The sequence below is a fragment of the Bactrocera oleae genome, chromosome 2, assembly GCF_042242935.1.
Source record: "Bactrocera oleae isolate idBacOlea1 chromosome 2, idBacOlea1, whole genome shotgun sequence".
NCBI classification, from domain to species: Eukaryota; Metazoa; Arthropoda; class Insecta; order Diptera; family Tephritidae; genus Bactrocera; species Bactrocera oleae.
The window spans coordinates 19,086,981-19,102,360 of record NC_091536.1 but is presented as its reverse complement, the minus strand read 5'-3'; the positions used below and the strand labels follow the sequence as shown (position 1 = coordinate 19,102,360).

At 42.4% G+C, this 15,380-nt stretch overlaps 1 protein-coding gene across 4 annotated transcripts in view; it reads left to right on the top strand.

Annotated features, from left to right (window-relative positions):
• The window catches only part of mld (molting defective), a 203,341-nt gene that overhangs the window by 166,984 nt on the left and 20,977 nt on the right, over window positions 1-15,380 (top strand). For all 4 annotated transcript variants that reach the window (XM_014247942.3, XM_036377840.2, XM_036377842.2 and 1 more), the window contains exon 3: window positions 4,440-12,471. In XM_014247942.3, the coding sequence (XP_014103417.3) occupies window positions 4,440-12,471 (8,032 nt within the window). The remainder of the gene's footprint in view (window positions 1-4,439; window positions 12,472-15,380) is intronic.

Genomic DNA, 15,380 nt, shown 5'->3' with positions numbered 1-15,380 from the left:
CCGCAGCTCAAAATTGACAAGATACAGAGTAAGGAAAAATAAATAACATGCTCTAACGGTTAGTTAGTTTTGAAACAATTCTGTTGAAAATTTCATTCTTTTTTCATTCACCTATTGGAGCAGGTGGCTTTTTGTGGTTCAGACTGTTCCTGCTGCCTGCCACTTTGGCTTCATATTTAATGCTGACTTATCTTGCACAGTTGCACTACTGTGTGCATATGTATGCATGTATATGTGTAGGTTTCCATATATATATATGTATTCGTAGTTTAGGCTGCGATGTCCGCTCACTTGAGTAATAACAATTAGATGAACCCCTATATAATCCAAATTAGCCATGCCTCAGTGGTTTTGACATTACATTTCACCGCATAGACATTTCATGTATGTCATATGTATATACATATATATGTATGTGTATGAGTGTAGGGGTGCGTTAGCTATTTATGTGTATATGTATGTGTGCGTCTTAGCGGTCGCTGTAGCAGCCATCAAACTATTTTTGCGCTAACCCGTAAGTTGCTTTTATTTTTTTTATTTATTGGTTTGTTTTTTTTATTGTTTTTGTTGCTTGTTTTTTAATTTTTGTTGTATTTCATTTCAACTTTTTGCACTACCATCTAATTCGCTCTGACAGCGTCGCAACATTGTTCTATTTACGCTTACCTTTGTTCTGAAACAGCGCTATCTATCCATCGATTCGTCCCCCTTACCTGCTTAGTTAGCATCTGAAACGCTACTACATCATTTCTTACTTTCGCCAATGAAATGATGGCAGTTTTGAACTCCTTGTGTGGTTTGCAATGATAAATGTGCATGTACATATGTATATGTGTGTATGTCTGTATATATATATATGTACATGGATATGTGTGTGTAAGTAAACTAATTTTATTTAATACAAAAGCAAGTACGTACTCGAGTACTATACTTAAACATTATGCGCTTAACCAGCGCCAGGGTATTAGAGCACAGGGGAGGATAGGCGTGGCATTCACATGTTCCAACAATGTTGTCAATTACTTGTTAAAAACGCTCTGAACTGGCATCGCCTAATTGACATACAATACAGTGTTTTGAATAATAAACAGGTGATTGGTTGTGTGTGGTTTCTTCTTCTTCAGCTACTTCCTCTACTTTTTCAGACTTGTACCTCGGCCGCAGCGGTTTTCGTACCCTCTTTTTTTCGGTCGTGTTTTTTTTTTTTTTTGAGCCCTCGCAGGGTTTATGTGCGTGCCTTGTTTGCTAATCGCTGGTGTTAAAGAGATCAGCCCAATTAACAACTCGCAGAACAATCAACCGCCTGATTACATTTATGTACATATGTATGTGTGAGTGCGGTTGTGTGTGTGCTTATTTATTCTATAAACGCTCACTTACCCGCAACTTGCTTTCATGTAATATTTTTCATTTCAGCTATTATTAATAATTATGCGCCCTTTATAGCTCGCTTACAAGCCTATAAAAAATAATTGCAATAGCATAAAAAAAAACCAAAATGAAAATTATATCAACGCCCCAACGACTTGTGCGTAAATTAAAATATAATATTTTTCGCATGGCTAACTCAGGCCACACAATGCTGGTCAAGCTGTCAGGTCGATTAGTAAGCGCTTTCTCACAAGCACGCATGCTTACATACGCACTCACCCATACATATATGCATACATATATACATGCATAATCAAATATATCCCTTATATCCTTCGTATATCCTCTTCTTGTTAATTTGCTAAGTCGCACGTGAGAGTCTCCAACTTAAGGCACATGTAATGTAGGCATATGTAAATAAATATGTATGTTTGGACGTGTGTACGTGCCTTCCTGCTTAAATAATCATGGTCAATTAGTTTTATTTAACTACAGCTGTTAAACAATTTAAAAGGACAAATAGCAGCAGGATCAACGGCACTACTTGATTGCTGCGAATTCAATGTGACAACCAGCTGTGCGTGTGATCTCACTCTCCGCTACATTTACCTTCTAGCTCCCCGCTCTCGCTACCTCTGTATGCGCCTGCCACCTGCGGTTATAGCTAAGCTTTGACTTATCTTCCTTGCTTTGCGCTGTTGGTTGCGTGTGCAGACCACGAAATGTCCTGCGTTTGCAGTTAGCCAACAACAACAGCAATTTAAAAATGCATTTAACCATGAATTAATGCGAGGTTTAAGCGGATTAGATCATTAAGCATCACTGCTTAATCACTTGAATGAAGTTCGAAAGTATTATCCTTGATAACTCGTGTTTAAATTATATATGACATGTGTGATCTTTTGCGGTTTAGTGGATGTCTCCAGCTGTTCTGTTGTGCCTGTTGTCACTAGCACTAAAAATTATGAAGTTTGGAGTGTGGAGAACATACAAATTGGGGTTTACTTAGAAATACAGAGTTTGATGTTACATCCGGTTGATGGTTGCAGTTCTTTACAGATATCATAATAATAAATTAAAATCGTATGTGTGTGAAAGCATCACTCTACTGATGGAATTCCTTTTGTTTTTCTTGTAACCAATGCGAATTGCCGCTTACTTAAGATTTTGATCAACTATAACCTGTAGCAAGGTTTGTTAATACAAAGACACTCACATAATATCTACACAAAGTGCTTTTGTACCTTAGGTTCCTATTAATATTCTTTGTTTTCTTTTTGGTAGTTAAGGTTTGTCACTTCACTCCTCCCGTAACAAGTCAGTTTAGCTCCGTTTTCCAGAATCTAATTATATTAGTGCAATGCGAGTAAATTAGATTGATTATTTTGTAATCTGAGAATCGTCTTTTAAACATGTACTCTAACTCTATTTTAGCTCCTCTTCTCCATTTAATCCCGATAAGAAAGCCTACACCTTTTAAATGAATAAGAAAATAACGCGTTTTCAGTATTTCCACGTGGGTTCTTTTCTATATAGTCTAAGGTTAACTTGGTTTGATGCTCTTCGATAGACTATCAGCATTTTAATGTACTATACCTGAATGATATTATAATAATATGAGAGTTTCTCTTGCCTCTCAAAAAAAATTGGAACACGGCTGCTGCGCTTATTATGTTGGGTCAACATAACCAATCAGAACTCTAAGGATTGCTTAATCAGCAGTTTAACCTAACTTCTTTGAACCTTTTGTGCTTAAGGGTTATATTTAAACAGATTTAAGTGATCGTCGAACCAATTACAGATTTTCAAACACTCGAAGCCTTCATTATTACCGACCCATAATTTTTTGTAGCCTGTACTCCAACGCTCAAATTAGCTTGTCAATATTAAAATCACATTACAGCATTGCAGAGTTATTTCAGACATTCAAATAACCTTCAGCATTGTCAGGTCTATCATCATACACATGTTTCGTAAGAAATCTCTTCCGCCTGAAATACGTGGTGTTAGATAACCAACTATCATACCATACAAAACAAAAAATGATTTCCACATCCTTTTAGTAGTTCTTTAATTAATAATAATTCTAAGCGCGCAAAAATTGATTAAAAACACACAAAACTAAATTTCATGCTTCGCCACAAATATTTCTGAAGCTTCGCTCTTCTTCGTCAATGAAATTGTGACTTTTAGGTTAGAATTTATTGCAAGATCATTTCAAAGCCAGATGTTGAAAGCATTACATAAACTGCTTACAAAAATTTAAATACAAAATGAGTATGCATACATGTTTGTGTGTGTATGTGTGAGCGAGCTCTTGTCTGCCTCAAATACATACATTTTAGACCGTGCCGAGCTTCTGGTTCTGCACGATTTGACATGCTTCCAGTTAGTTTTCAATTTCGTTGTCACATTTGCGGTCAACCATAGCAATGAGGCATTGTCATATACATATGTAAATAATCACTAATGTGTGCACATAAATATGTATGTGTAAGTATGTCTGTATAGGTAGCGATGATGTAAAAATGGAACAGCTATTATCATAAACCTGCATTAAACCGTATAACTACTTCTCTGAAGGCATGCAAATGTAGCAAGAGAAGTTCAAAAACACAACAAAAAATAAAAGGGCAACAACAAAAATCGAAGCTACTAAATTTCTATAGATGAGCAGTGAGAAGTATTCGTGGTCAGACGGAGGATAATTGTTTTGGCAGTCGGCATTTGACGTCATTTGTTTACACGCTGTGCCCTCTTCGCCAAACAACAACAACAAAGCTACATCAACATCAACAAGATCCGCGCAGCCAAACTGGGTGTTGCCGGGTATTCTTTTATTATACGAATATTTAGCGATTTTCAACACCTTCGAACGAGCAAACTAACAGCCAATGGCAAAGCGCTCGCGATCCTTAAACGAATACACACACCACCTTGTATTTGTTGTATAGTTGATGCATTCACATTTGAGCAAACTGAACATTAATAAGTAACAATTTCTTTAATATACCCTCGTTTATTTATTTTTTCTTATGTAATTTTCTTTTTTTACTCATCTCTTCCAGATAAAATCCAATGATGGACTGCCACAGCGTATCTGCTCGAAATGTACCGCGCAATTCTATATTATCCACAAGTTTCGTCGTAAATGCCTCAAGGTACAAATCAGATTGCGTTCGCTCTTCGACAAAACCAATTGTTGGGAATATGAAGAATTGTTGGCGCAAGTGGCGGACGAGCAAACGGAGGAGCTGTCGACCGCGCTGGCTTCGAAGACGAAATCGAAGCCAAATAATTGCCAAAGACTGCGCAACCAGGAGACGCAAACCACAGACGAGCTGGAGACCGCGTTGAGCGTGAATCTGCCACCGGTGTTGGACATTGGCAACGATTTAATTAACGATAACTGCAGCAAATCGCCGCGTTCGGGGCTGGAGCTCAACGTCAATGCGGCCGATACCGCCAATACCAGCCATATCGGCAAAATGGCTAATAATACGGCGAGTCTGAGCGGTAATGGTAACAGCAGTGAGACGTCCAAGCTGTCTTCTATAGAGAAGACAGCAAACGCTGCCGCAACTACAGCAACAACCACATTAACAACGGTAAGAACGTCCTCCCCTTGCGCGATGCAAAATCCATTACTGGGCGTTGAACCAACAAAGCCCAAAACGAAAGTGCCAAACAATGATTTGACGACGTTGGATGTTGAGACGGCTCTGGGACGTGATGTAAATAGGCGCAGCGGTCGAAGCGTCGATCAAGAGTCATTGCTGGCAACGCATATTATTTTTAAGCCCGCAACGGCGGCAGAACGTACAAAAGCCAACAAGAGAACAGCCTCACCAACAAACCCAACGACTGTGATGATGCGAACGCGATCGGCGCGAAAAAGGCCGATTAGTTGCCAGCAAAGCAATGAGGATGAATTATCCTTGGCCGCACGGGTGAAAGATGGGGCGCGAGCAGATGATTGTCTTGCCGCTGTTAATGACGTTGATGATGATGATGACGATGAGGTGAAAAATGAGGCATTGCCGCGAACAGACGACGCAGTGCCGACCGACGCCGATCAGTCTGTGGAGGCCATAGCCAAAACGGCGTCGTTATGCGCGTCTCTATCTCCGTCTCCAACGTATTTAAGCGGCGAGCCAAAGCATGCCGAAAATTGTGTGCAACGTGAGAAACGTGCAAGGGAACGGGAACGAGAGCGAGGCGGTGTTTGCGAATGTGTACGCGAAGGAGAACGAGAAACAGAAGCGGAAATCGCGTCAGCAGCAGTATTTATGGATACGCGACACGCCCACTCATACACAGCGACGACTAAAGAGGCGGTAGAGACGGCGGCGGCAACGGCGATTTTATGTGATGCGGACACGTTAATAGCGCGTTGTGGCGGTGATTGTGGCGGCAATGTTGTTAAAGCTATCACAGATGAGCCTCTGACCAAAATTTCGAGTTCTTCGCGGAACAACAAGGTAGACGACGACGTCGTTGATTTGTTACAACCAGCTGTTGTTGTTAACACTACAAAGGCAACACCAATGGACGTCGACACATCGTCGGTGCAACAGAAACCGATTAGCGGTCAAGCGGTCACAACAACACCAACAATTGGCAATAATACCGAAACGAGTGCGACTGTATCGGCGGCGGCGGTGACGGTGGCGGTGACGGCGGTGGTTGGGTTAAGTAAAGTACCGAGGAATGATGTACAAAGCAGTAAACAAACAGTGGAAGCGTCCGAGATTAGTAATTTGCCAATTTTGCCGGCAACAACGACGAATACGACGACGTGCAACAACGAGGCTGTGAAAGATGGTGCGGCTGCTTTGCAGATAATTGCCATTGAAACTGATGCAAGCAAAGCGACATCGGCGGCAGTTGGGGCTAATAATAAGGGAGTTGCTGGCAACACTTTAAAGTCAAGTTTGAATCGCACTTTGAGTCTGAGTAATGTACAGGGCGGCGGCTGCGGTGTTGGCGGTAAGCATCATTTGGAAACTGATGAACGCTTGGCTGCTGAAAATGTGCCTGTTACCGTAGACGCTGATGGTAATGGTGATGATGAAGGCGTTGAAACGCTAATAGCAACAGTTGAACAGCAAAGACCAACAACAGCTGAGCACAAATACAACATGGAAACTATTAGGACTGCGTTCTCAGCAGAAACCGATCTGCTAGAAACCGACCAGCTAGAAACCTCAACCGCAAACGATCCCAACTCCGCTAGCGCGGTTTCCGCTTTCATAACGAAAGCTGCACTCAAAGCTTACAGCACCTCACCGAAATGTCGTTCGCTCGCACGTCGGCATATGCAGCACAAGCTGAGACGTACACTGAAGGGACCCATCGGCCACTTGCTCGCCAATTCGCCTGCCTCTACATCGGCCGCCGCGGCAGCTTTCACCGCCATGCATTATAAGAAGAAGCAGGTACGACGTAGCCTTACAAAACTAACGTCTGAGCGCGCGACGGCTCTGCTCGATGGTGATGCACCCGCAATGACGGCGGCCACCAACGATATTGATACTAATAGCATAGCGGAAGGCGCTGACTCTACGACGCTTCCAACACAACCAACATTCTCATATTATGCGACAGCACGTCGTGGTCGTCGACGACTTAAATGGCGTGCACGCTCTCACCACCCTTGTTTCGATAAACACTCATGCACAGAGAGTGCGACAACTGATTGTGTTGTTGACGTAGATAAGGCTGAGTCGGTGACACGGCTACCCTCATGTTTTGTACGCTTACGGCGCTTAGAAGCCACTGAGTTGTATGAAGAGGTGACAAAGTCTATGACGGCGTCAGCCGCAACAGTTGCATTGCAACACACGAACGAAGCAGATGTTCACATCGCTTCGCTAATGGACAAAAAGTGCGTAGCATTAAAAGCCACTGACGCGACTGAAGATGCCTCTAATACACGCTCAGCGCTCAAACGTAAATTAGCAACCGATGAAAACGAAAGCACACATTCGACGCGCTCACCTTGGCGCACCAAAGCCGAAATGAAGGAAAGCCTACAGGAACAAACTTCCATGGAGGATGAGGAAGATCAACTTGTGCTTCCCGCACAATGTGAACCAATACCTTTTGCAACACCCACCGAAATCCAAAAGACTGAGTTATACCTAACAGAGACGGCTTACAGCACAGATGGAGATAGTACCACGACAACCGCGGGTGGAAGTTGCACAGAACGGCGAAGCAAACGCATTAAGAAGCGGCGCAAATTATTAGAGGAAACAAGAAGACGTGTTGTAACGCAAGGTGACAATTCCACCGACGGCAAAGTGATGCCCATTATTTTAAAATTGGTGCAAGAGAAACTTCCGGATGCGTGTGGCTCGTGCGCGACCAAACAAACTGATGACAAAACAAGCGTTACGCCGAGTTCACAATGCGCTTTGCCACGCCCATTGACAGCGGCGCGTTATCATGTCGTAGGTAACTTGTCCAAGCCGCAGAATATAGAGATTTCGAGCACTGAGACTCAAAAGCGACGTCGCTTCCGTCCCAAACGCTCGTGCTGTCGCGATAATTGCAGCTTGACTGATGACGCAGCCACAACGGAGGACGAACATGTGCCAAATGTAATGCAAAAGTCAAACAACAGCACCTTACCGCCACCGCTTATCAGCCAAAATAGGGGCAAGATGGTAATAAATAATGTGAGTATATTGAACGTTAATGGTTGTGCTGAGGCCACCAAAGAAAATTGTGATAATAATAAAAAGAGCGTCGCAACGTCATATACATCTGGCACGTCGGTCGGCTCAAGTTCGGGCATGACTTTGCCCAGCCAATTAGTGCCTTTACTGCCCGTTTTACCAGCGCTCACGCCAACTCAAAGTGAACCAAAGAACACCGTTGAGGCCTCAACTACTGATACTCCGCTAATTTCAGCCGTTAAGCTGACTCCAACTAAAGCCACGCCTGCCGCGTCAATGTCTCTGAAGACCTTTTCTACACTTATGTCCAACACAACAAATGCTTCGTTGTTTACCTCTCCGGTGAAAACGGACATTATAGAGTCACCCACGAAGTTTTCAACACAATCGACACCTATGATGGCAAAGATAACAGCGCTCACATCGCCAACAACAACTTCAACCGCAAGCTCCAATCCAGTGTCGGTTCTCTTACGCAATCAGCTAATAGTACGCGTACCGCTCTCTGCACTATCTGCCGATTTCCAAAAGAAATTTTTGAAAACAACAAACGTGCAAAAAACACCGATAAAAGCGACCTTGTCCGACACCTCAACGGTGACCACTGAAACGTCTAAAATTTCAGCTTTGACAGCAAAAGTGACGAAAAGTTTCCAAGAGACAAAGAAAACAGAAACAGCTGAGATCGCCCATAAAAAAGATGAGGCTAGAGAGCCAGCGCAAGCCAAAGAAAATAACAGCATCAACAGCAACAAAGATGGCGATGCTGAAGGTAAATGCATAACCATTGGTAGCTCAGAAGCAACCGCAGATACTTCTATGAAATCAACAGAACTACCGAATGCCACCAACGAGCAGCCAACTAATGAAAACCAAACTATGGAAGTTAACTCGCAACCAGCGCAGCCCCAAGCGAACGCCACGAAAGCTCAATTTATGTCCTACAGCGGCTATGCTTGCGGCAACAGCCAATACGAGAGCGAGCAAAGTGATTTTATGGGCTTCAGCGACGGTACTGGGTCAAGTCCGAATCGGCGCGTGGAGTGCCTAACGAACAACAACGCTTTGTATTCGAGCTGCGCCGTACCAACAATTTCAACGCAGACAACAGCGTCCACAGACACTCTGACTGACACAAAATTGCATGATTTCATAAGTGAATTCGCGCCTGAGTTCGCTGATGAGTCCGAAGCGCCGCTAGCCAACGAATTGCAAGCCACCTTGCCAGCCGGCGAAGTGACCGCTGCATTACTCGCTGAAGCTGAGGCTGAAGCCGAAACAGTCTCAACACAGCAACATACACAGCTGCTAAGCGAAACAAACTTGAGTGAGATGCAGGATGTGGAGACCACATTAAGTGGGATACTTAACGAAATGCAGGATCAACACATCTACACACCGGTCTCATCCAGCGCAGATGACTTTTTCGCACAATCCGTGTACTCGCCACTCTCCGAACCACCAACCACGCCCACACACAGCATGTACGCCGAAAGTCCGCTTGGTGGCGTCGGCAGTGTGGGCAGCAGCAGCATGGCCGGCGGTGGTGGCAGTTTGTCGGTGGCCTCCAGCCCTTACGTCCAACACATGCATATGGAGCCGGCGAGCGTAAGCAGTGGACAGATGTCAGAGCCATCACCAATATCGGCGCCCATGTCTGTCGGTCCACCGACACATCAGCAACAGGCGGCGCAGCAAGCGCAAGGTGCTGCTGCAGGTTATGGCAAGCAATATGGCAATAAATACGGTGAATGCTTCACGGAGGACAGCACACAGTCAGAGTTGATCGGCTTCCAAAATGATATACCCTGCTTTGAGAACATTGAGTTGGCGGGAGCAGCTGCCAACAATGCGTCGGCTAGTCCTGCAAGCAGCCAAAATGAGCAAAGTTCGCATGACTTGGAAATGCGCGCATTAGCAGCGGTGTCTCTTGAGGAGGCGACTAATTGCAAGGTGGGCGTTGCAAAGGCGGATACTTTACAATATATGGGCACTGACATGAACGCCTGCGTCAATGAGGCTAACAATGGTGTGCAGGTGCATGCGTCTGCAACGGTTTGTAATGAAAACGACGGCTCTACGAAGGAGTATTCAGTGGATAATGCGGCGTTCGCACAGCTGCTGAATGACATCCAGGAGACAGAGAGAGTGGTGGAGCAACGTGCGCGCGCGCAGGCACAAGAGGATAAGGCACAGGATGAAGTGGTGCACAAAAAACAACACCAGCGACGACAGCAGCATCATACAGTACCGCAGCCACCTTCAGCTGCTGTTCAACAACACCAGCATGCGTTGCAGCAGCAAATGTTGCCAGCAGAGGGTGCGCAGCCGCAGCAATTAATTGAACAACAGATGGCGCAACAACAACAGTTGCCGCAGGCTGAGCTACTATTGCAACAGCAACGCGAAGAAGAATTACTCAAACAACAACAGCTGCTGCAGCAACAGCAGCAACAACAAGAGCATCTTTTGCAGCAGAAATTGTTGGAGCAACAACAGCAGGAACAGCTAATGCAGCAACAACTGTTGGAACAACAACGGCGACACCAACAGCAGCAACATCAACAACAGCTGTTGGAACAACAACGTCAACGGCAGCGACAACAACAACAAATGTTGGAACAGCAACGGAAACAGCAACAACAGCAACAGCAACGTCCACAAATCGTTCATCAAACTGTGCTTGCCACACCCAAGCAACAGCAATCACAAGCTAACGCGCACACTCAAAATGGACAACAACAGAAACAACACTACATCACCTTGCCGCCCAGCTGCGCCTACGAGGCGGCGCAACTGCAACTGGCACAAGCGGCCAACGCCATACAGCCAATACAAAATCTGGGCGTTGGTGTGAACTTGTACGCCCACGGCCTCGGCAGCGGACAAGAAATCCAATGGACGTCCAGTGCCGATCTTACGAGCCTTTCGCCGGCCATCATCGAGGCGCCAGCCGCCGGTGGCGGCACCACCACCTACTACATTAGCGCCAGCGATTTGTATCAGCCTAATTTGATTGCCACCACCGGTATGTCGCCACATTTGGCTGGCACAGCGCAGCAACATGGCCACCACCGCCAACAACAACAGCATCGCCATGCACTTGAGTTAAACAAATCATCGGTGGTCGATGCAAACGAGAATTACATTGAAGGCGCTGCCTCCACAGTACAGCAGCGACCAGCGTGCCAACAGCAACCACAACAGCAGCAACAAATAATGATTGTGATACCGCAAGATTACGGCAAGCCCGGTAGTAGTGGCGCCACCCCACAATTGTACGCCACAACCACCGGCACACCTGAACCGCCGACCACATATCAATTGTCGCAGGCGCCACAAACCGTAATCATGCAACATGCACAACCACAAATGACGGGACAATCGTTGCCGCACATGTCAACGGTACAGGTGAACGGCATCAATTTGAGCCCACAATTTATCGCTTCACCAACAGTGAATTCGGCTCAACGCACTTTGCATCAGACGCCGCCTCCGCGCCATATGCAACACTATCAGTTGCACAACGCTACACCACCGCCACACCCAGCCTCCGCGCAGGTTGCAAATCGGCCGCCGCGCTGCGCTTCAACACCCTCCGCATCGCACTACCAACAACGACAACAACATCCGCAACAACAAATACAACTGCAAGCAGTACACACCACACCGCAAGTACGCATGTTGCAGCACACGCGCACACGTCAACCCGCCATGCAGCAACTACAATTGATCCAACCGCATCCGCAACCACAAACAGCAAAACCAATTGCAACAATCGCAGCTAAACCAAGCAATGCCGCCAACGCCGGCACATCCTCACAAAAAGTCAACTTGGTTTGTCGCTTCTGTCACAAACGCCCCAAGTTTACCAGCAATCTCGACTATAGCAATCACATTATTGCCATGCATCCGGTGGAGACGCCATTCAATTGTCCCCACTGCCCGATGCATTTCACGCGTCGCGTAAAACGTCAACAACACATTGTCGAAGAGCACGGCGCACAACGCTTCCAATGCGCCCAATGCGGCCAAAGTTTCTGCACGCAACGCGCACTCGATCAGCACTTGCAACGCGCCCATGCATTGGAGCCAACGCAACCATTGCAAACACAAGCACCAAAATTATCGCCCTCACAGTCACAGGCGGGCGGCCAGCAGCAACGTGTGTCGCGGCAGCAAACACAAAATTTGGCGACCGCACAGCCGACGGCAACGCATCAATTGCAACACTCGCCACAGCGTCGCAAATGTTTCCTGCAACAGCGGCCAACTTGGCTGGAGAGTCGCCATCGCAACGCAGCAATGGCCTCGGCAGCAGCGGCCGCTGCCGCGTCCACCAACTCGCAAACGTCGATGGTGCGTGTCGAGGATGTGCATCTGCAAGTGTGCGACGATGCGGCTAAAGGCAAGAAATGTAAGTGAATCTATAGTCATTTGATTTTTATTATTGTTAGATGTGGCATTGTTTTTGTTTTATTTTTTTTTTTTTTTTGGTTTTTAATTGTACGCCACTAGTTTATGAATAGAACAAAGCAGAAAAATGTTGAGATGCATTGAAAAATGTCTTTTTGAATATTTATTGTACATGCGTGCAGGCGTACATTTGCATCCGCAGCTATTTGCGTGCAGTTTATAATTCACATTTGAGATATGCCCATCACGTAATGTGTGTAAGGGAGGAAAGTTTGGCTATGTGCCGTATTAGAGAGCGATAGTGGGTTAGAGTTTAGCATATCTAGAATTTATGATTTTATTCGTTTACTTTTTAACAAAAACCGTGAGTAAGTGGAGAATAAATAAATATATTTATAATGAGTTTACAAAAAAACAAAAATAAAAATTATTTTCTACGAAAAAGTCTAACTAACGTTTATAGCGCAAAAATACTAAATTAATTTTTGTATTTGTAAATAAACGAAAAAAATCGTTTAATCGTTGCTGATTTGAAAAACCTATAATATATAAAAATCTCAGTGAATATACTTATAAATAATAAAACTTAATCGGTTAACGATAAGTTAATTATAGATTAAATCAAAAATATGAAATTAAAAATTTAAATTAAAGAAAAATAAAATTTTTTTATTTCTAAAATTAAATTTAAATTAAATTTTTATTTGTATATACCATTAATACTTTTGAAATGTGTGCAAAATTAAAAATTAATCGATTATCTATAAGTTAACTAGAAAATAAATAGCAAAAAAAAGATTTAATAAATATTTTTGACTTTCTCATTTAAGCAATATTTTATGTTTTTTTATAGTGAAAATAATGATTTCATATTAAATATTTTTAAAAAGTATTAAATATTTTTGAAAATTATTAAATATTTATGTTAACGATTCTACAAATTCAAATAAAATCTATAAATTTCGTATTTATAACATGTAATAAAAACCTGTTGCTCAATCAAATCGTTTAATAAAATGTATGGTGTGACGCAACAAAAAATGTTGACTGTTTTAAAAGCAAATGTTTTGAAAAAATAATTTAAAAAATTATTTTAAAAAATATTTCAACAACATTCCTCAACGTGAACTGGTATACATATACGAACTATGAACTTAAAATTATTAGTACAAATTCTAGTAAGATTTGGCAATTTTTTGTTAGTTTAGAATGTTATTTTTCTCCCTATAAATAGGTTTTTCATTACAGAATAGCAACATCAAACAGATTCATATTTTGTTAAAAATAAAAAAAATGCAAGATTGATTCGGTTGAATTTAGTTAAATTTGAAGGTTAACTAATAATTTTTTAAAGTTAAATTTTAACAAATTTATCGATTATTGCAACTAAACGATACAATTATGTCGCCTCCATATGTATCTACATACATACATATGTGCTTCAATTTAACCTTATAAAGTGGCTAAGTTTTAGCTAATTATGGATTATTCTAATCAAACGATGCAATTCTACCATCTCTATCGATATAAAAGCTTATATTTGTAATATTTGTATGTAACTCATTCTGACATTAAAAATTTCTATATGTAGTACTGCTCACTACTACTATAGCATTTGAAACTAATTAAGTCAAAATCATACACTTCACGGCAAACAAATAACACATGTTGTTCAGGGTATACGGAAATTCACGTCAATTCATTGTCATAAAATTATGAGTATATTCCGCTGCTCCTCTTGCTTGCGTTGCTTTTAATCGTTTGTTTTTCACTTCGCTACATTGCGGTCTCCTTTAATATCCCAAATTAACAATGGCAAGCAAAGGCACAATGCTCGTTTGCGAAGACATCATCAGCGCACTTGATTCACATTAATATTTTGTGCACAACAAAACACTCGCACACACGCACACGCTCGCACATACACAAACCGGCACACAAATGCATTTGATGTTCTTGCTTAGGCATTATAAAACACAAATTTTACTCTAATGAATGAAGTTATTTATAAATTTGTAAGCAGAGCGAGCAAACGCTGACACACACACACACACACGCATACGTTTGAACTTTTATGAAACGTTTTTCACAGCGGAAGTTTAATTTTAGCGACGACTTCACGTTTCATAAATAGCAAAATAAAGAAAGGAGTTCGTGGCATGCGTTCTACATATATACAAGTATGTTATTGTGTGTAATTGTGTGTTTATCCAAGCGAGATTTCCGGTACAAGTACTAAATACTCTTCTAATGTGCATAAATGCGTTAAGTTATAAATATGCCGGTGGTCGGTCGATGGCCTAAGTCAAGCAAGTGTGATAGGATTTTAGGGTGGCAGTGCACAGAACTATTGTTGACATTGGTCACAACAACAATAACACACGCACCTACATACATAGACGTACACTTGGGCTTAAACACATACATACCTACACATTTCTTCTATTGAAAGATCAAAGAGAAATAGCAAAACTTTGTTTGGCGTAGTTGCGCTAGTACGCTTTTTCAACTACTAAATTTACTAATACAAAAACAATAAAGTCATTAACGATGCAACACGCGTTAATTAACTGCCACCTTTAGTCTGTAGCTATTCCATTATATCGTCACACTTCAATTGCTGTTGTTGTTGCTATTGTTTTTTGCGGCTTTATACACCCAATTGAGTGTATAATCAAAAAGGAGAATGCAAAAGTGCGAAAATAATAGCAAACACTAAATAATTGTGCGCGATAGTACAAATGTGTGGGAGAGTTTATAGAGGGCGAAAGAAAAAAAACTACAAGAATTAAAAGTTCTAAATTAAATAAAAATAATTATTTAAATAAAAAAGTTACGAAAATTATAAAATTAAAATTAGCTAAAAACATCAAAAAAATATTAAATTTAAAAACAGAAGTATACAAAAAG